The 20,909-nt window shown below is 36.2% G+C and overlaps 2 protein-coding genes across 2 annotated transcripts in view; one reads left to right on the top strand and one right to left on the bottom strand.

Moving 5' to 3' along the window:
- Positions 1-20,909, top strand: part of LOC120340187 (pre-mRNA-splicing factor SPF27-like) — a 237,111-nt gene that overhangs the window by 108,025 nt on the left and 108,177 nt on the right. The window lies entirely within an intron of this gene.
- Positions 10,990-13,652, bottom strand: LOC120339154 (uncharacterized). Its single transcript, XM_039407233.2, has 6 exons — positions 13,541-13,652; positions 12,924-13,054; positions 12,595-12,668; positions 12,412-12,465; positions 11,977-12,063; positions 10,990-11,586 (listed from the first exon to the last, which is right to left on the bottom strand). Exons 1-6 carry the CDS (start codon positions 13,646-13,648, stop codon positions 11,438-11,440), a joined length of 603 nt encoding a protein of 200 aa, XP_039263167.2. The 5' UTR covers positions 13,649-13,652; the 3' UTR covers positions 10,990-11,437.

Raw genomic sequence — 20,909 nt, 5'->3', positions numbered from 1 at the left:
CAAATCAGAAAGGCGATTGGACGTCATTGATGAGCGCAGCCATGTCTTTACCCGTTTCATGCAGGAGAAAGACCGCTCAGCCTCAACGGTGGTTGCTGGTAGCGTCATAACGATCTGTATTGCGGTGTACACGCTTGGATAATCTCGAGCGCTCAAAAGAAGCCCCTCCAAACATTCGTCGTTAACGTCGGAACTTAAAGAAGTTCTCCACAGTCTCACTTCATTCTGGAGGTTATCCAATAAATACAGATGCTCTACCTCATCCACGTGAACTGGTTTGTTCGGTGGAAGAATTGATAGCAATGAAAAAAATGATGGGTTTTCAATGAAGCGTTCCCGAATAGAGCAGCTCAAGCCGTCGACGTATGGGAGATATACGGAACGTTTAAAATACTGGGATGCTGAATCAGCACAGACATTGTCGCGATACACTTGTACCGACTACTCTGGGTATTGTCAACTCTTTCAAGCCAGCTATTTCACAAGCTTCTTTGTAAATATTCAATGCGATTTCAGAGTCATTGCGTTCTTCAGCGATAACGCTCTGAAGAGAGGATGTGAGGTTCTTTACTGACGGCACACTGACTCCGACCGCCTGAAGTGCGCGCTAGTGGCTCCATTAGTGCCGAATATCGACCAATCAAACATACGGCGTAGATAACCGACGACTTTTCTAGAGCAGATTTCAGAGAAAAAGCCTTCGCCCGCGTCTCACTGTTAGCATCTCTCGCCAAAGAATCAAGAGCCTCAAGTACTCGTTTGAGGTTGCATTTGAAGATTCGGATGCTCTTGTACTTCTCAGACCATCTGGTGGGGCAGAACAAAGGGATGTTAATTCCTAAACCCGCGCGCCTTTTAGGGCTCTCCCTGAAAAAACGAATAGTCTCACGAATGATATCACAGGTGCTTCTGATGATTGCAACTTTACTTTGGTCATTTATGACCAAATTCAAACAATGAGAAGCGCAGTGCACAAATATTGCGCGCGGGTATTTATCACGAATGCGTTTTTGCACACCGCTGACGTGACCTGCCATTGTCGTTGCACCATCATAGCCTTGCCCCACAAGTTTTTGCAAATCCACTCCTATACCAGAGAGGTGGGTCAAAATATTTGAGGAAATTGATTCGGCAGAAACAGAATCCATTTCCCCTAATCCTGTGAAGCGCTCGCACACTTCACCACCTTTCACATACCTCAAAACGATGCTTAGTTGTTCTTTCCCAGAAATATCACATGATTCGTCGGCTATTACGGACACAAACGATTTATTAGCCTCCATAACGATATCTTGCACTATCATGTTGCTTGCTACCTTGAGAATTTCATTTTGTATCATCGGGCTTGTATACTTAGCGTTTCCGGCCATTCGAGCGAAATGCCTTTTCAAATCTTCATCCCCTGCGTCGATACGAAATAGAAGAAGGTTCACAAAATTTCCACTATCCCCGGAATGTCCGCGCAAGGATATGTTACCCGAAGCACAGAACATGACAGTCTTGACAATGGAAGTCATTATTCGTCTGTTTGTTTGCGTAGCATATTGGGCCTCCATGTTTGCACGCACATTTTGACCAGTTTCCATGCTTTTGACAAAATTTTTCGCAGCTATATTTGATTCTCGGTGGTAATTTGTGTCTCGATGTGCTACAGCCTTTTCCATAAATTTTTTGTAGTCAATGCATGATCTTGTAACAAAGGCAGTGTCCCTGAGAGTTCCATGCTTCAAACGTGCTTGCATGACTATGCATATCTTACACAAACCACCCCCATCAGAGAGTTGGGTGTAAACTAACCAACTGCAAAATCTGTTATCGTCAAGCCATTTTTTGAGAAATTTACGACGACTTTGTCTAACAGTATCCAGAATCGTCACGTTTTTCGGACCATCCGAAGTTAGAAGCCTGTATCTCTCCGCATCGGTAAGCTGTGTATGTTTCTTAAGAACAAATCCAAGATCGTTTGTTTTGCCTTCGTTGATTATTAGTTCATCTTCGGGAATAGAAGTGATAGACGTAACTGGTGCATCCACAGCCTGAGAAGCGCTTATTGATGTATTTGAGGAAAGCGAGTCTTTATTTCGCTGGAAAAAACTATCTAATTTCGCCTGTTTAAATTTAGCCATCGAAGTAATTTGGTCATCAAAATTCAAGCGTTTCGAATAAAAATCCGGCGAGAACAAATCAAGACCGAGCAACTGACCGAAAGCTTGCGAAACAGTCTTTCCCATACTGCTCATAAGAGCGAACGGTCAAGTCTTTGTGACGTAACAATGACAATCAACAAGCGTGACGATGCCACAAAACTGGTGGATTAGGAAAGGAATTCTTGAAATTTTGGGGGCGGGCCATGCCCCCCCCCCCCCCCTGGCTACGCCTATGGCCACTTACTTTCGGTTTTGATAGCCAAGGCAAAAAATTCAAACTAGTCAGTGGTGTCATTAAATTCTGGAATCTAATTGGCCGACTAGTCAACATAAAAATGAGAAAACCCCAATAAATTCAATCAAAGCCCTAAGAACGGATAGTAGGTTCAAAGTAAGCGATCCAGGTACAATTACTAACTATTTTAATAATTATTTCATCTCTATAGGCCCTAAACTTTCTGAGAAAATCTCCCACATTGAGGGATCATTTCTGAGTAATCTCAGGAACCCTATCAAAGAATCTTTTTTCCTTAGGCCCACAACTGTCAAAGAAACGTATAGTACTATAGCAAGTTTACCAGAAAGTAAAGCCATCCTCCAAATTTTTAAAATATGCTGCTTACTTGGTTTCCCCAATTCTCTGTAAATTTTTTAATGCTTCTATAGAGCATGGAATTTTCCCTAATAGTTTGAAAATCGCCAATGTATCACCTGTTTATAAGAGTGGCGATAGGGAAAGTACATCTAATTATCGCCCAATATCGGTCCTTTCTACATTGACTATGGTCTTCGAAAAACTTTTACTTGCTAGACTAACACAATTCATAGAGCGACATAGTATTATAAACAAATCTCAGTTTGGATTCCAGAAGAAGCACTCTACTAATCATGCAATTTTAGATATGATGACTTACTTTTATGACCGGTTAGAGAGAAGGGAATACGTTAGTGCCATATTTCTCGACCTCAAAAAAGCGTTCGATACCGTTGATCATAGCATACTAATCAGAAAAATGAGTCACTATGGGTTTCGTGGTCATGCGTTAAAATTTCTCCAGAGCTATTTGAGTTCTCGCCAGCAGTGTGTAAAAATCGGATCAAGTTGCTCCGAACTTGCAACTGTACAACGTGGAATTCCGCAAGGCTCGATAATTGGCTCATTGATGTTCCTCCTTTTTGTCAATGATCTTCCTGACGCGACTAAATTGCTTGTCAAACTCTTTGCTGATGATACTGGATTGTTCGCAAGTTCAGCTTCATTAGTTGATTTGGAATTGCATATGAACTGTGAAATGCAAAAAATTGCAACTTGGATGACCAGTAATAAGCTCACAATAAATATTGAAAAGTCAAAATGCTTATTGATTAGTCCCAAAAAAAAGAAAACTCTGTTTTATGTTAGCATTGATAAAGCTCAGCTTAAAAATGTCAACTCTTATAAATACCTTGGCAATGTTGGCATCTATATTGATGACCAATTAAAATGGGCCACACATATTAACTACATCGCTGGAAAGCTGGCCCGTGCTTCCGGAATATTATTTACACTCAGAAAATTTCTTACCATGCCAGCTCTTTGAATGGTCTATTTTTCACTTTTCCAGTTGTGGCGTACCAAAATAGATATCACCACTCAGGTTCTTTCTGTCAGCTTATCGGACACTGAAGTTGTAATAGATGTCGATCACAAAATAATCTTCTTGCGGTTCCAAATACAGCAGAGTAACTAAGTTAACTAACTAGATTAATTATACACCTGTAAGAACTTAATACAACCAAATACTCCAATAATAAATACAATAAATAAATAAAAATACAGTACAAAATACTATACGGATACATACGAAACACAAATAGGAATTGGTCTATGACGTCACAGTCATGAACTATTGACTTGTAATGGAATATACAAAAACCAGGCAAAACATACCTAGAAATACATAAGAGTAACTAGCATGACACTAATGATACAACACAAATCCTATCTTATCGACAAACATCTAGTATACATTGCAATACACATAGAAATACGAATATCACACTGGAATATAAACTGCGAAAGTAGACTAGTTACGGAAACGTTAAATACAAGGTAACTAGTGAGCAGAGCTATGTCAAACTAGAGAAACACTAAACCTGTACTACTAATATCCTTTTACAACAAGAATTACATATATTTACGGCATTAAAACGCTATAATAATAACCTAAAACACAGAGGAAATTCCATACTGCCGGCACTCTGACAAACCAGCTAAAAAGGAAAGATACTCAGCTGCTCACTAATGACTCAAATGGTAAGAATAAATATGGGCATACAGAATAAAACAGAGTTATAGACGTGGTCGTCTCATTACTCCCCCCTTTTTTCATAAGGGGAAATTACAAAGAAATTTTCCATCTTCAAAATTAAGAATACATAAAAATGTGAAGGAACTGTACACTCAAACGAAATGTCTATCTAAAATCAAAACAATCAATAGTTAAAAACTTGATAAAAGCATTATCACAGTAAAATCAAATGTAATCATTCAAATAGCTAGGCCAGTGATTCCCAAAGTGGGCGATATCGCCCCCCAGTGGGCGAAAACGATACAGAGGGGGGCGAAAAAGTCTGAGGGGGCGATAGGGGGGCGATTTCGCGAAACCTGTTTTATGTTCGGCGCATTTAATTCTGTACTCTGTGTGCATTCGCAGGCTTGAATCATGTGGGTGATATTCACACGCGAAAGGATTTCTGGTCTCGTCTTCGCAGAAAGGTACGGTAGTTTGCGTATCCCAGTGGTCGGCAAAATACGGCCGGAGTAAAATAATCTGGCCCGGGACGATTCACTGAATGAACCTTTCCCCGACCTTTGACCGCGGAAAATTTTTCCCATACTTTACCATTTTAAAATTTTCGGTGCTTATTTTAAGGGTGGTTTTGCGAGTTGTTGCCTGTAAAATGGGGTATTTGTTTCAAACTATCATTCTAATACACACCATTTAACAATTTGTTTTTTAAAAGTACCGATAAAGAATTTTAGCCTAGTCTATCACAGCTATTTTTACACTAATTTTTGATTGCTGTATTTAAACTGAAACTCATAGAAAGACAAAGTAATCATTGGCTTATTTGATTTATATTTAAATTTCCGAAAAACAACTAAAAACTAACGAATATAATTCAAAACGCAAAAATGAGGTAGTGTTCACGACCACGTCTAAAAATCTGTCTGAGTGAGAGTGTCTGAGCGGATGCGAAAGGGGGCATTGTTACGTTTTTTGCTTCTTGCTGATTGGCCAATGTCACGAAGTAAACATGGAAGTCTATGCCCGGGGAAATATTCAAACGGCGGTTTCGACGATGAAATTTTTTTATTTATAATCTACGCTCGAGGAGTAAATTACATTTTTTTACGTAACAGAATTTATCGTGAGACACGTCTAGCCTTAATTATACTATATCACAACAATTTAGTGAACAGCGACTCGTTTAACGAGCCTACAATTTAATTGTAATTAGACAAATGGAAACACGCAGAAAAGTTGATGCTGAGTGCAGGGGTTCAATAGCGCAGTAAATATTCGAATATATTGCAAAGCACTAAGGAAATAAAATACATATTCTATTCGGGAGATTCATCACTGCTTAATTTTTGTAAGAATGTATCGTCTTAAAGAAAATATTTATCAAAATTTCACAAATCATGCGAAAATATTCACTTCGGTGTTTGGAAGTACATATTTGTGCAAACCATTATTTTTGAAAATGAACATTACAAAGAACAAGCAAAGAAGTGGGTTTAGTGATGCCCTTTTAGAAAATGTTTCAATCTTGGCGTCGTAAAGCTATCCAGTGTGATGCAGCAACAAGACAGTGTCACATTAAATGTCATTGTGATATTTTTTCAATAAGACGACTAAGTTAAGTTCACGAATTGTCGCAGTTTTCGCACGCTGTTCCGTTTTTAACTTTCAAAAAATATATGCGACCCGCAAAAGACTAGCAACCCTAAATTTTGTCCTGCGAGCGACATAAAATTTGCCGAACCCTTGGCCCTAGCCGATAGTCATTCACGGCTTCTTCCCCATCCGAGTCCATGAATTCAAAAGCAAATGGCTGGTTAATTATGGACTGGTGATCGGACTGGAGGCCGTGATAGGATGAGGAATCGGGGATGAACTTTTCCGAAGTATTTTGGTGCAGGTCATCAGGCTGTACGAATGAATGAGATGTACGAATTATTATAACTTTGGGAAAATTAACTTTTTTTCTTTTTTTAATGTGGAATGGGGTGAATTTAGGAAGTGAAATGCTATAAGGCAAGAGTACACGGCGGTTTTTGAGGAGGTAGAACCCTGGATTCTTTCATTTCCGACCTATTATACGGTGTTTTCAGCCGTGCTACTATTGCTATTAAAACAACGAAATCACCTTTCCATCAGTAAACGGGGTAATTTTAGATATAATAAAAAACTCGCTGAAGAACACCAAGCTCATCTATCTCATTAAAAAACACTATAAACTATGATTTGTCTTCTTAATTGGTATGTAATATATTCGTTTCTGACTTTATATTTTTTGGTAGTGGAGGGGGGCGATGAAGTTGTATAAACTACTTTAGGGGGGCGATGGTCAAAAAAGTTTGGGAACCACTGAGCTAGGCCAGGGTCGGCCAACCTTTTTGGCCGACGGGCCACATTTAGTTTACTAATAATTGCGCGGGCCACTTAACATGGTAATTATGTTCTAGTTTTGCTACACTGACCAAAAGTTAATGAAAAAACAAACAAAACCTTCGCACCAAACTTTCTCAATAATAAGAACAATAAAAAAACGAAGATACAGTAAAGTCAACAAAGTTTTTTCTACACGTAGACATTTTAGTGTGAAGTTTGGCACTGTTTTTTGCTAACAAGTTTGTCAATATTCGCTGAAAAGGACGATGTAGCAATGCGAAGCGAATTTTCCATATTACTGTCAGAAATTAGTGATCACAGGGGATTTAACATGGTTCATCTGAGAAAAAACTTGCTTGTACGAGTACGTGCTGCCAAATTATGAGGTCATTGAAACTGCCATTCTGCCCAAGTGTGTGAGCTACTATTTATGTATCGATATCTTCCAGTTGGTGATGGCACTCATGGCTCGTTTGAAATGGTATCATTGTATCAAATCTTCATATTAACTACATCACCCGAAAAATAGAAGTTTTACTCAATTTCTTTTATTTAATTTCGAAAATACAGCGCGGGCCACTCGAAACTCCTCGGCGGGCCACGGATTGAACGACCCTGATCTAGGCCTTCGCCTAGTACGTTGGTTATTATCAGAGTTCGCATCAACTGTAACCTCTTCCGATACAGTGTCTGGCCCTGAAGAAAAAGGCAATTCTTCAAATATATCATGGGCAATCTGCTCATTGTTTTCCACATTAGGTTCCTCATCACGTAAAATGTCAAATCCAGTTAAATCAATATCATTGTCTTCTTTATCTTCATGAAGGTAAGATCTCAGTTTGTCAACATGTACAATTCGACAACGTGTTCCCGAATTCTTCTGAATCCGATACAAGTGATTAGGTAAACAATCCACCATTCGATAAGGTCCAATCCAAGGAATACTCAACTTGCGATGCTTAGGTGGATAATAGTACCACACCAATATAGTCATTGGGTATGAATAATCTATTTATTAAGTTTCTTACATTGAGATGATCTGTTCTGACAAAGCCTCATTTAAATGTAAGTGAATTGGTATATTCTTGCTTTGTATCGTGCCTGGTTGCCTGTACTCATTTTAATATTCATCGTTATTGTCTGTCAGGTCACTTTGTCTTACTGATATCTGGATTAAATCACTTTGGGAGAATTCGGGATATTAGTTAAAGAGACATAGTAGGCAAGGATGATTTGTCAATGGGCAGATATCCAAACTAATAGCACACTTTCCGAATTGTTGATCGAATGTTTGAAAAACAAATAAATGTAGATGTGTCATTTCTAAGGTTCCCTCTATAGGTGCGCTATTGCGCAGTACCACTAGACCACTTGCGCAGTAAAATATCATTCTCGCGCACCTGTAAGTAACATTACGTTTTCAAAGTGTGGTTCGCAATACTTTCTATTAACACCTCGCTAGAATGTCTGTATTATGTTTCACGACAGGCTGTGTCTTCATTGTGATGTCACACACGTGTCTGTTACGTCTGGGTACACGGATTTCTTCTGAATCATCCGGAAAGAGCTCATTTAAGCCAAGCTTACAATGCCAGCGAGGGACCGGTGTCCGCGGGCCAGCAATAAACAATAGACAAAGTGTATAAGCATTAAAAAGCACGAAAACAAGGAAAAGCTTTTTGGGTTAAATGTGTACGTATTTTGTTTGCATTCTGAATTATTTGTACCACTTCTCATTCTATTTTGGGAGTCATTAGAGCAACCTGATATACTCGGTTACGAAAGACAACAAGAACCTTACATCCGGTAAAAACAGTGCGTCTTTTATCAAGTCTAGAACACAGGGGATCGAATGGAACCAGATTTTAACATTACGACAAAAATGCTCGCTTGTGTCTTTATTTATTTGTGAACGCGAGGTGGGAATATTATACTTCGTTGGAAATTATATCACGAAAGATATATTGATACTAAGGCATTTTATTAGGGTTGCAACTTTGGTAAGTTTTGTTAAATAGGGTGGGACTTGCAATACATGGCAACGAGGTTGAATCGTCTGTTGCGATTTTTATTTCTAGCGCCGGTACCTGTTGCGTTCTTGAGAAATGGGGGTAAATGTGTTTTTAAATAGCAAAAAAAAAAAAAACGGGCAAGCGTTCAACCAATATTTTCAGATGCTTACGACAAAACTGTGAGTGTAACAGTAAATAGGTTTTAGAGGTCGATGTTTTAGCTACATTTTCAAGTTGTATTGGAAAGCAAATGCTGTGTTAGTTTCACCTCGGGTATCCAAAGAAAAAATGGCTGGTTCGGGACCAGTGAGACATCATGTGACGGGACCTATAAAACGCTGTTTCATCGGTCCCAGCAAACAAATTACATCTTCCAACAGCAATATAATTGCAAAATGCCAACTTTTAAAATTGGTAGTAAAGGCTTGTAAGGATAGTACACGAGTGAAGTTTTAAGCAAAGCCGTTAAAAAAGTTATTGCCAATGTGGGGAGTGTGCGAAAAATTGCTAGAGATTACAACCTTGACCCTACGACTCTTGGCAGATATGTAGATATGGCAAGACGTCAAGGTTGCAGAGATATTTTAAAAAGGTTCATGGTTACAAAACAAGTGTGTACATTTTGTAGAAAGATGGATGCGAGTTGTATTTATGTATAAAAGAATTTAGAACAATTGTTTGAACTCATTTCAGGTTTTTACGAAAGAAGAAGAGGAATCTTTAGCAGATTATTTGATTTAATCATCCAAAATGCTGCATGGTTTAACAAAATTTGCGGCTAAGCAAATAGCGTATGCGTTGAAGAAAGGGAAAAATATTCCTAGCAGTTGGAGCAGGAACGGTTGTGCAGGTGAAGATTGCCTTGAAGGATTTCGGAGAAGAACTAGAAGCTTGAGCCTTCGCCAGTGAGAGCCAACAATCAAGGCCAGAGCAATGGCTTCAAGTATAACGTTGAAAAAAATTTTCGATATTCTAAAATCTAAATAATAAAATTGCACATGAAACAAGGACCGATTTCTAAATAAAAAAAAATACAAATAAAAAAAATAAAATATATTTGCATCTGGACGAAACAGGTCTCAACACTGTGGTTAAAACCCCGCAAGTTCTTGCAGAAAAGGTAAGAAAACAGGTTGGACGCATAACTTCAGCGGAACGCGGTGTCACTGTCACAATGTGCGCATGCGTGAACGCCATAGGTAACGCATTGCCACCGGTATTTGTCTTTCCCCGCGTCCATTTCCAGGACAGAATGCTTAGAGATGCCCCGCCTGGGAGTCTTGGTCTTGCTTGCCGGTCAGGGTGGATGACAACAGAGGTTCTCGCATATTTCACTCGGTTGATGAACGTTTCAAATTCAAATCCCGAAATTTCTCTAATGGATAATCATACCGGCCACATATCGCTGGGAGTTATTGATATGTCACGCAGTCATGGTTTGCATATTCTCACGTTTCCACCGCACTGCAGCCGCAAGCTTCAACCTCTGGGCATTAGCGTATTTGGTACTTTTAAAGGAGAATACGCAGCTCAATGTGATTCCTGGTTAACTACTCATATAGAAGAAGTGATCACTTTATATATATATATATATATACGAAGTTGCTGCATACGCTGGCACCGCCTTCACCCGTTCGTTCAGTATCTTAAACATTACAGCTGGATTCGTGCAACTGGAGTGTACTCGTTCGATCCAAATTTTTTTCCTGACGACGCGTTCTTGCCTTCGGCGGTTACCGACATTTCTGTACAGCGTGAAATTTTGTCGTTTCGTGATGAAGTGCCTCACCAAACAGACCCAGAAGCCAATAACACAACATCGTCTCTGTCCGATTTAGACATATCGGCATCGAGCGACATCGATATATATAATAAGAAGCATTCGTCCTTTTCCGAGGGTTTCTTCGTCGAATAAAAGATCCAACAAAAGAAAATTAAAACCCGCAATTATAACAAGAACACCGGAAAAGACAAGGTTGGAACAGCTTAAGAAAATGAAACCTAACAAAGGAGGAAAACGCCAGGCCTCGAATAGCAGCAGTGATACAAGTGAAGATTATGTAATTTCTGTTCATTCAGGTATTTTGGTAAATGATGATGTTTCATCCGAAAAAAATACTGGAGACAATGTGGTGTTACGAAAGGGGGGGGGGGGGGACCAATTATACAAATTTTATAAATTTGTTTGTTTATTAAATTCTACAGTTCTTTGTATGAAGCAAATATTTTTGACCTTTTCATGCGGTATGGGTATAGTACTTAGTGGGATGCAGGAAGCCAACCTATCTGCTGTAGTTAATAAAATATCCTAGTACAACCAAAAATGTTTCTTTCCAATTTCCCGAAACAACCGTACAGGTGACCTGAAAGTAACAAATGACGCAGAACAACAAGTAAAATTTTGTCTTTAGAATACAAGCAAACAACAGTATTACGAATTGTCAACCGGATTAAGTCGACACGGCCGGTTACTTTTATCTTTCCAGAAAATTTACACAGACTCGCAATTAAGGTAGAAATAGCAGCACGGTACTACAATTGCAAAGGTACAATTTCTTCTGTATAAATGTTTAAATACATATACTGTATATATATATATATATATAATTCTTTTAGCTTATTTTGTAAAGTCAATCAACTTGTCGGAACATCCCGAAAGCTTGAATTTCGGTCGAATTCCAAAATCGCTGAGAGCGTTAATAGCGCTGATAATGGTTGGAACATCTGGATTAGGAGTCGCAGTAAAAGCCCATATGATGTAACCACCTGAAAATAGCAAATTTGGTATAAATTTGATAGAAGAATAAATTGATTTTTCTTTCTGCTCTTGTTACTCTTTCGTTAATTTTAAATAGCAAAGCTCAAATAGTTATTGTGAAAAGGTAAGGTGAGTTTTACCAGCTGCATGTTTTATCGGATCTATCCATATTCAAAAAACACATTCAACCCAGTAGTCCACATAAATCAATGTTGCAAAAGCTATTATGCACGACTTAATAAGAAATTATCAAGAGCAACATAAGATAATAACTACATGCATACGACAATTTTGAAACTGGCGGTAAGTTAATTTTGCTACATGTATCCATCTAACAATGAGACAATTAGGATATTACATGTACGCACTCTTCAACTTACTAATAACAAATGCCTTACCTTTTTCATCGCAGCTAATGTGAAAGAAGTAAGATTCATTGTCCGTTAAGTGAAATGTCTCGCCTTCGCGACTGTTCAGTCGATTTTCTACGTTATATAAACAAATGAAAATAATAGATTCATTTCTTAAATGGGAATATTGAACCAAGGTAGACATAATACCCAAACTTCTTGAACTATATTTCTAATGTTATATATGTTTCGTACTTTTAATCAGCGTCAATTTGTTGCCCGCTCTTGAGAACGTGACCAAACGAAATTGCATAACTTATATGGCTCCTATTTGTTGCACCAAATTGATTCAGATTTATTTATTTATTCATATATATAAGCACAATATAATATCATTTAAGATCTGATATTTGCTTATATGTTTTGACTTTTAAAACTACGCTCATATTCGTTTCAAATATAAGATTTTAACCAAAATCCAACCTTCGATGACAGCTTCGTTGTTCAATTTTCCATTACGATTGTAAACATATTTTCCTGAATGTATAAAATATGCTTAGGAAGTAATAATGTTAAGTTGCTTCACATAGCATTATTTTTACAGCTTTGGCATGCGTGAAATATGAATAAAAAATAAATAAAGAAAAAAAATTGAGATAATCAAACCGTTTGGAAAAAGATTGTTGTAGTTTCCATTGGGTTGAAGATATTTGGTTACTTCAACTTCGCCCTCTTTTTTTCTAAAGATGAAATATGGCAATATTTTTCTATTAAATCTGTTTAATTTATAAAAAAAATTCAAAAGATTCCAAAATTCCAATTTCTGCCCCAATGTTGTCATTTTAGTTGCAACCCTAAATTTACAATTTCAACCCGATGCCAATTTTTTTTCATCAATGATCCAAAGAATCATGAACACCTGCTACACCATTTTTCTTGATAATTCGTGAAATCAATTAAACTCATACTTGATAGTGTAAAATATAAATATTTACCCGTTCACAAAGTACTTTGCGGTAAACTTGTACCCAGTTGTTGTTAACTTCATGTCCAGAGCTGTTTTGCACTCCAAGTCACTTGTGATAGGATCTCCATTGTCGAATGCAAGATACCAATTTCTTGGTATCTGAATGGATGAAAGAGAAATTCTCAAAAATATATATGGAAACGAAGCACGCTATGGAATTGATGCTGGTCCGGAATTAGCATAGCTCAGCAGCTAGTTTGCTGAAAAATTAGCGGTCATTCAAATAGGACTCTGAGAGAATTAAAAAACAATTAAAACAAAAATGATCGAATGCTAGCGGTGTTTCCATCTTAAAATACTGAAAATTTGAAGTCGATAAATTCAATAGTTTTAAAAAAAAACTGGACCTCCTGAAGTATGCGCACCAAGATGGCGCACAACCTGAACTCAGGTTGTGTACCAATTAGGGTTCAGGTTAGGCGACATCTTGGTGTGCATACTTCAGGAGCACCAAAAAACTTTTATTCGTCCGTTTTATTCCTAATACCTTATTCTTTGAATTGATGTTCGGTTACAACATTTCCATATAAAACACTTACAATATTAAAATACTTCCAAAACAATTTAATAAAAACTATAACATACCTTATCCCAATCAATCTGGTTTTTGCTTTGGGGAACATTACATACATTTCCCCCTCTAACGACCACAGATAAAACAGATAATTTCAACAAAAATAATGCTCTCTTCATCTCGAACTCAGCGAAATGAATAAGATTAGGTACAGCAGACACGAATAACTTCAGACTGCAGATGTTTTGGTTCGTGAGCGAACATGACATGAACGGAAATCATTCGCACGGCGTTGCAAATTTGCTTCGGTTTTTTTGTATTTTTTGAAAATATGCATCGGAGATGAATGGGCTTCGTGAACTTTAGCTCAAATATTTAAGTCTCCAACAAGTATTGTATTCTGTGTCCTCTTGATTAAACCGCTTGAGTGAAAACCCGTTCAGCGTTTTTTATCAGCATATATCACAAAATAATGCCCCAATAACAATGAAAATATATTGCTAACAACAACGTTGATATATAGCTACAATTGTAAGAGTATCGCCTGATATGAATGTCTTGCAATAAACGGAAATCTGAAATTTTATTTTTATGTTTGGCTTGGTATAGTATGTGCATTTTAGAGTATATGTAGGGGAAATTGCGCTAAATGACGAGAGAAACGGGAAATAAGTGAAGTAAATTATCGCTCTGTCTACTTTATTTGCTTTCGGTAAAATATTTTCTCTGCTGTGGTGGACATACCTATTTCAAGCAACGATGACTCAAGGTCAAAGTTTGACAATTTGATATAATGGTATATAAAATTAATGCCATTGAATTGAGCCCTCAATTTGCAAAAGGAATATAAAATGTTAGGCAGGTGTTGTTTTTACAAGACTTTAAAGCAAGTTTGAGTCACATGTGGAAATGTGGGTTGCAGAATTTTCAACTTCAATTGGAATCGAATCGAAGCAATTTTAAAAATATGTTGCAATATTGATTGAAACGACGTTCCTGTCCCTCGACGCTAAATTGACACTCCATGCGTACAATGATGGAATTTACTGACTAATTGATGCAACACAATCTGTCCTATAAATATGATTTCGTCAAAGGTAATAAAATACATGGAAAAATTCCTAACGATTTTTATGAACTTCCTTTATTACAATGTATTTGAATTACATTTTTATAATGTTTTAGACTCTTTTCAAACCCTGAGACATCTTCAATGAACCCAGGGTACTAATCAAAGACTCAGTATAAATATGTTTAATATAAATATTGAGATAAATGAATTAATAATCCTCTTAACCTAAACGTCCTGTTACATGCAGAACCTTTTTCATACTCAAGTAGTCGTGTCATATTAAGAAAATTGTGCCGTGGCGTTAGCTGACCGGCGTAAACATCATAAACTGCGTAAACGCCTTTTAAGTCGGAACAAATTATCTTAGCAAAGCAAACTACTCCCATTAAATCTTGCGTAATACTGAAGACCATCGTTGCAGCATAACTTTGGAAAAATTGTGGTCTTTTTTATAGGAATTAGATTTATTAATAACGAAATTATTTATTGCAAGTTTAAACTAATTTTTTGAAATAAACAAGAAATGAAGTTCTACATTTAGAGCAAGGAAGTTTACGACTACCACATGTAGGGTTGGGACCCCGGGAAATCCCGATCCCGATTTTCCGGGATTTGGACTGTTTTTTCCAATCCCGATGCCACAATTATTTCCTAAAAATGTCGGGATTTTCAAAGGGGGGGAGGGTTCTGAAATTTTTATTTGCCAAGTTAGATTGAAAAAGCTAGCGGGTCCGATCGAACGCTGGAATACGCGTGTTTTTATTAGTCTTGAGGGTCTAAAAAGCATTTTAAGCTACGGAAAATTGCTATCTATGATGCAGAAAAATGATTTTTATTTTTTCAGAAGGGGGGGGGGGGGGGTTCGACCGGCAAAACCAACCATCCTGGCTACGCCACTGGATATTATCATAAATGGTTATACCGTTCTATTCGATACTTATTTAAAAAAAAACTCCACGCTTACAGTTCGAGTCAGTCAGACTAAGTGAAATTATTGTGCGAATTTTTCCTTAAATTTTACCAATGATTTATCATTTGATTGACTTATTTAATCATAATTTGAACTCAAAATACCATTCAGGACTCACGGCTTCACGCAATGACTTTGCAGGGTTTTTATTTACTCTTTACTACGAAAATAAAACAGCCACAATAGAAAAGTAAAATCAAGAAGGTCAGCTATCTTCATATACATCCGCATCCGGCGTCAGAAATGATAATATTTTTAGCTTAAAATTAGGAATCAGCTAAAAATCAGTTAATTTACAAATGGTGAAAAGAAAGATCAAAGTCGACCCAAAAGATAAAACTCGGAATAAAATACCGAGTTCAACCCGATATTCGAAAATTCGTTAAAATTATTTGATCCGATGAAAATATACTATTTTGTCCACTCTTGCGAACTGTACTTACGACAGTAATCTGGCGAAACGCGTGGTAGTCCAAACACTGATGCAATGAAACTTAATAAAATCTTCATAAATTTAGTAAATTGCACTGCTTCCCGAAAGCGTGGTGGAATTGACGATTATTTCATGTCGTGGACACAAAAAAAGTATTCTTTTCGGATAGTTTCTGCGGTCTGCAAAGTCGAATAAGCGTTTCGAAATAGTAAATGCTCTGATCTTTGCCATCAAATCATGCTCGGGCCTTGCACAAAATTTATAACGTGAAAAGATACGTCCAGCGGTGAAAATTTTTATAACAACTTTAAACCTATTTAGCGTTTTTGCGATAATCATTAATTGTTGTAATGAAATACAGTTTGTTTGACTATTTCAATTCTCTCGCAAGTGCTGACAATAACACTATTGAATTTTTACCATAATGTGAGGTGCTCCGGAGACGCTCTCGTTTGCAATATCGGTAACTATTAACCATTTGTTCGCATTCGACTATCGCACTCTTTATGAGTAGAAAATGTTCGTGTTTTGTGATAGGTGTGTCGCGAATATTGAAAGAGCTGAATAGTTTGCCGCGATATGAAAAAAAGGTTGGAAACCAGTGACCTAGATTTTTTCAATTTACACATAGGCCTACTTAGTTCGACTTTTTCTTCTTTATAATATGGTGTTAGCCTTTTTTATGGGTGCCGCTACTCGATAACCAGTACTGGTTTCTCGCGTCTTCTTCACCCTGAAATATGGCCTATTTATAATTGATTGCAATTTGTATGTTTGTGCCTATTGGTGAAAAATAAACTACCGATTACTGGTAGATGCTTTAATATATTTGCGCTGATATTACATGAAATAAATACGTGATTTTATTGTCATGCAAGTTTTTTTGTTTCAATCTTTTAATTAATGCCGAAAAATCCCGGGATTATACGGCTCAATCCCGGGATATCCCGATACCGGGATTTCAAAAATTGGTCCCGAAATCCCAACCCTAATCACATGTACTTAATTGTAGAATTCTTCTCATATCATTAAACCAGTAATTCTTCACTAAATGCTTCCAACAGAAAATAATCTTGTAAAACAAAAGTTTTGTAGTCAACGGCTTGCTGCTGGGCACGCCATGTAGGAATTTTTATTGTTCTTGGCCATGTTAGTTAGCACTCAGCAGTGATGTGTATTTTTATTTGAGCCATATTTTTATAGCATATATTCAATCCTTGCTCTTTTGTTACGGCATAATAAAAAAGGATATACAATTTTAATCCGTACAAAGGTGAACTGCATAATATAAAAACTATGGACCAATATCGTTGATAAATACTGATTACAGAATCCTAACGAAGACATTAATAAAATAGTTTGAAATAATTTCTACCATATATAATATTTATATACATCAACAAAAATTTAGGGATGAAAAATATTTAACAAACCTGCATTCTTAAGTATTCTTAAGAGAGCAAAATAAAAACAGAGAATCTCTAACAATACCACTGAATTTCAATAATGCTTTTGATAGCGCATTACCGTGCTTTATAAGATTGAATTCAAGGATAAAATAATAAAAGTACATCAAGCCTATATATACTCATTCGAAGACTCGGGGTATTTCAATTGGCTATACGAGCAAAAGTGTCAAAAATAAGAAAGGTGTTCGACAAGGATATCCTTGAAGCCTATTTTGTACACGTTTGCAATAAAATCAATCCTTGCTAAATTATTTTTAAATTATCTGTTGTGCCAACTTTAAATATTCTATAAAAGTCGTATATATATTCTGCCAAATGTAATGAAAACTAAAATATTGTTTGAATAATGCGAGAACTGTCAGCTTAGTTGATTCTTTAACATCTGTAAATACTAATGTATCACCTGCTTTTTCTCTCCATGGAGCCATGACCCACTTTTTAAGAATATAAAATATTACAAAATAGTTGGCCTATAATAATATTGTAAATAATTCGATGGAAGGGGTTCAAATAGTTTGAAGAGGGCATGTTCAAATAAACATTGTCAATATCGGATATAATGAAATAAAGACTTCAAATTTTAAGTGAATGTGGGATATACTTTTTTTTTGAAATGGAGTCAAAGGTAAAGCATTTTTTCTGATAAAAAACTATGTGCACTTAGTTCATATGCACCTTAAATTGTTTCACATTTATTTTGAAACTTCGCTTCTCTCACCAAAGGTCCTTTTTCCCATGGATTGAAAATTAATCTTTGTATATTGAAAAATATTTATATATCATTATATGTTACTGCAAATAAGTACTGTTCCGTATTCATCGAGTTTTGAACGTAATAATATTATGTCTGTGTTCTGTATAAAATTTTGTTTGAAAGAAATGCAGTAATTTTCTAAATGCAAGTCCAAGAGTTAGTAGTGTTATAATAAAAAATTCGAAACTCTCGCTACAAGAGGAATATAAAAATTGGGACAACATCTTGATAAAATAATATATAGAAACTTTCGACTTGTTTCACTATGACTTACAATATTTACAGAAATTTATAGGGTAACGACATAAAAATAGAGTGATTTATTTATTTTCATAAATTACCTTCTGTTTGTTTATGATTGTACACCAAAGTTTACAGAAATTAGGACATTTTGCGCAAAAGTCATGCTCTGTTTAGAATATGTTCCAAATGGCCTCCCCGGCGTAGGAGACAGACTTGTATCCGTTGCGCAAAAATATCAATCAAGTGCGCACACTCTTTTATGACGAATTCTAAGATTTTAGATTTATCCAATTATTTAAAGATATTGTCTCGCTGGAACCACTGGTCATCTCAATCAATTGTCCAAATGATTTTCTGAACTTCCCAAGCACCACCACGCAACGTTCTTTTTGAGCTTTTCCATTTTTGTCTTCAGACTAATTATGCAATGTTTGGAACTGATTACGCAATGGTTATGCCAGCACCTAACTGAGTGTAACGATCTCTGTAAGTAGGGATTTGTTCGAAAAGAAATGTTTTAAAACAATTGTTTTAAATCAAGTTTTTTTTGCCTGTTTTGTTCCAAATGGTTGTACTATTTGATTTTTTTGTATTAAATAGGTTGAAGAAATATGAATGTAAAAACTTGCCAAGCGCTTCTTATGTGCAATAAATCTTTCAAAACGCCACAAATATCGATAAAGGCTCATGCACACCTTCTCAAGCTGTAGTTCAGTGGTTGGCGCAGTAAGAGGCAACCGATAAGTCATTACGCGAACGGCCCTGCTGCGATGAAACCACCTTGCGAAAATTAATATGCGATCGAATAAATTTGTTTGTATAACTTTGAAAAACTCTATCACTTCAACCCTAAAAACGAAGTATGCTAAGCATAAATTAACCGAACAGTATTAATCATAACAATGCCTTCATTTTATGGGAAAAAAATCAATATGTCAATTTTTCTTACTCAAAACATCACTCTGATATCTCGGCTAAACATTCCGGGTAAAATCTTATGACTTTGTTGGAGATACAAACGTGGCGATGATTGTACGCAATAGAAGTAAAAATCAAAATAAAAAAATTTACTTGCATTTTTGAAATTATAATTCTGGCTGCTTGTGCACTTGTTTTAACACGATGTTTTTTTTAGAATTGATAAAAAACAAAACCCTATCTGTAAGACCTTCTTCGGAGGTGCTGTACCTCAGTCAACATTTTTTGTGCTATTGACATGTTCTAATAGCAGAAAGTGCGCTTTTGCAGAAAACCAAATTAGTGATGTACATGTTCCAACAGCAAAAAGTGCGCTTCTGCAGAAAACCGCATGAATGATTTACAATTAACATTATTTGCACACGGATTCAAGTCTGTCTCCAACGCCAAAGAGGTCGTTTGGAACATATTTTAAAGATAACATAACTTCTGTATAAAGCGTCCTGCATTCCTGAAACTTTGCTGTATGGTCATACACAAAAAAGTTCAAGTGACACGCAAAATTATTTTTATTTTCGTATGAGTAAATTAGGTTTGTGAAATCAACTTAATGAATATAGCAATGGAGTACTATTGATAGTTTGGGAAAAAGGAACTTGTTGGAACAACTCTGCTGCTGATGTATATATTAGGGTTTTATTTTGAATTTGTTTATCTTGATTCATCTGTTTTTTCAGTTATTTTTTAATTATTAAATATTTTAACAGTGTGAAACTATAAAAAATAAATACAACAAAGTCTGGTAATAAATATGAATCGTCTGTTCAAGTTGATATGGGTTATGAACTGTTATGTTGCCATAATTTAATCAACTTATTAGAAAAAATAACTTCAGAGAGACTGGAAGTAGATCCAAATTTAAATGAAGCAACAAGAATTTAAAAGCATTGGTTCAAAATTTTCTCTAGCTATGTCTTGTAATCTCCGTAGCCTTACTCAGTATTACCAGATCTACATACGCTGAAGTAGAATTATAACGATATTGCTAAAACTACTGCCGACATAATTATTTGATGACATATAGGGTATATAACTATGCTGCATGAATACAAGTATCGCGTGAAACAGAGAAAAGTTTTATTTCGTCAACATGTTGACAACTAAATGATTGCTCACGTAATGTAAACCATAATCGTTTGGACAATTATTCCGATGAATGGAATAAATTTTTTGGGTTTGTTCAATCTGAGTTTTATTCTTTAGAAAATTTCTTTAATGGTTCATTTTTATCAACTTCTACATACAATGCTACTCCCATATTTATTTCTAGCCACCCGTTCGGCCTATAACCTGGATCGAACATCAGGGGAAGTATAGGTACTTTTTTTCCCAGTAGCGTATTCTGATTCTGTAAAGTAACGAATGAACATGAAAGTTATATTGCCAATCATCGGTAAAGTGGTGTTGGTAAATGCTAAAGTCAAGTGTCAGTGTGTGTGATTTAAGGATATTTATCATGCTGTCATTTTCAATTTTTCTTTCCTACCAACTCTTTTGCTAATATGACTCTTTTGGTATTTT

This window comes from Styela clava, chromosome 9, assembly GCF_964204865.1.
Source record: "Styela clava chromosome 9, kaStyClav1.hap1.2, whole genome shotgun sequence".
Lineage (NCBI taxonomy): Eukaryota > Metazoa > Chordata > Ascidiacea > Stolidobranchia > Styelidae > Styela > Styela clava.
Note: the sequence above shows the minus strand (reverse complement) of the source record. Positions and strands in the feature narration are given on the sequence as shown.

Bases quoted from the DNA above. Each gene is read 5' to 3' on its own strand.
- LOC120339154 (XM_039407233.2), bottom strand. From the start codon at position 13,648: ATGAAGAGAGCATTATTTTTGTTGAAATTATCTGTTTTATCTGTGGTC. The intron at 12,064-12,411 runs GTTGGATTTTGG...TATATAACGTAG, and splicing joins CAACGAAGCTGTCATCGAAG to AAAATCGACTGAACAGTCGC. The intron at 11,587-11,976 runs GTAAGGCATTTG...TGCTATTTTCAG, and splicing joins CATTAGCTGCGATGAAAAAG to GTGGTTACATCATATGGGCT.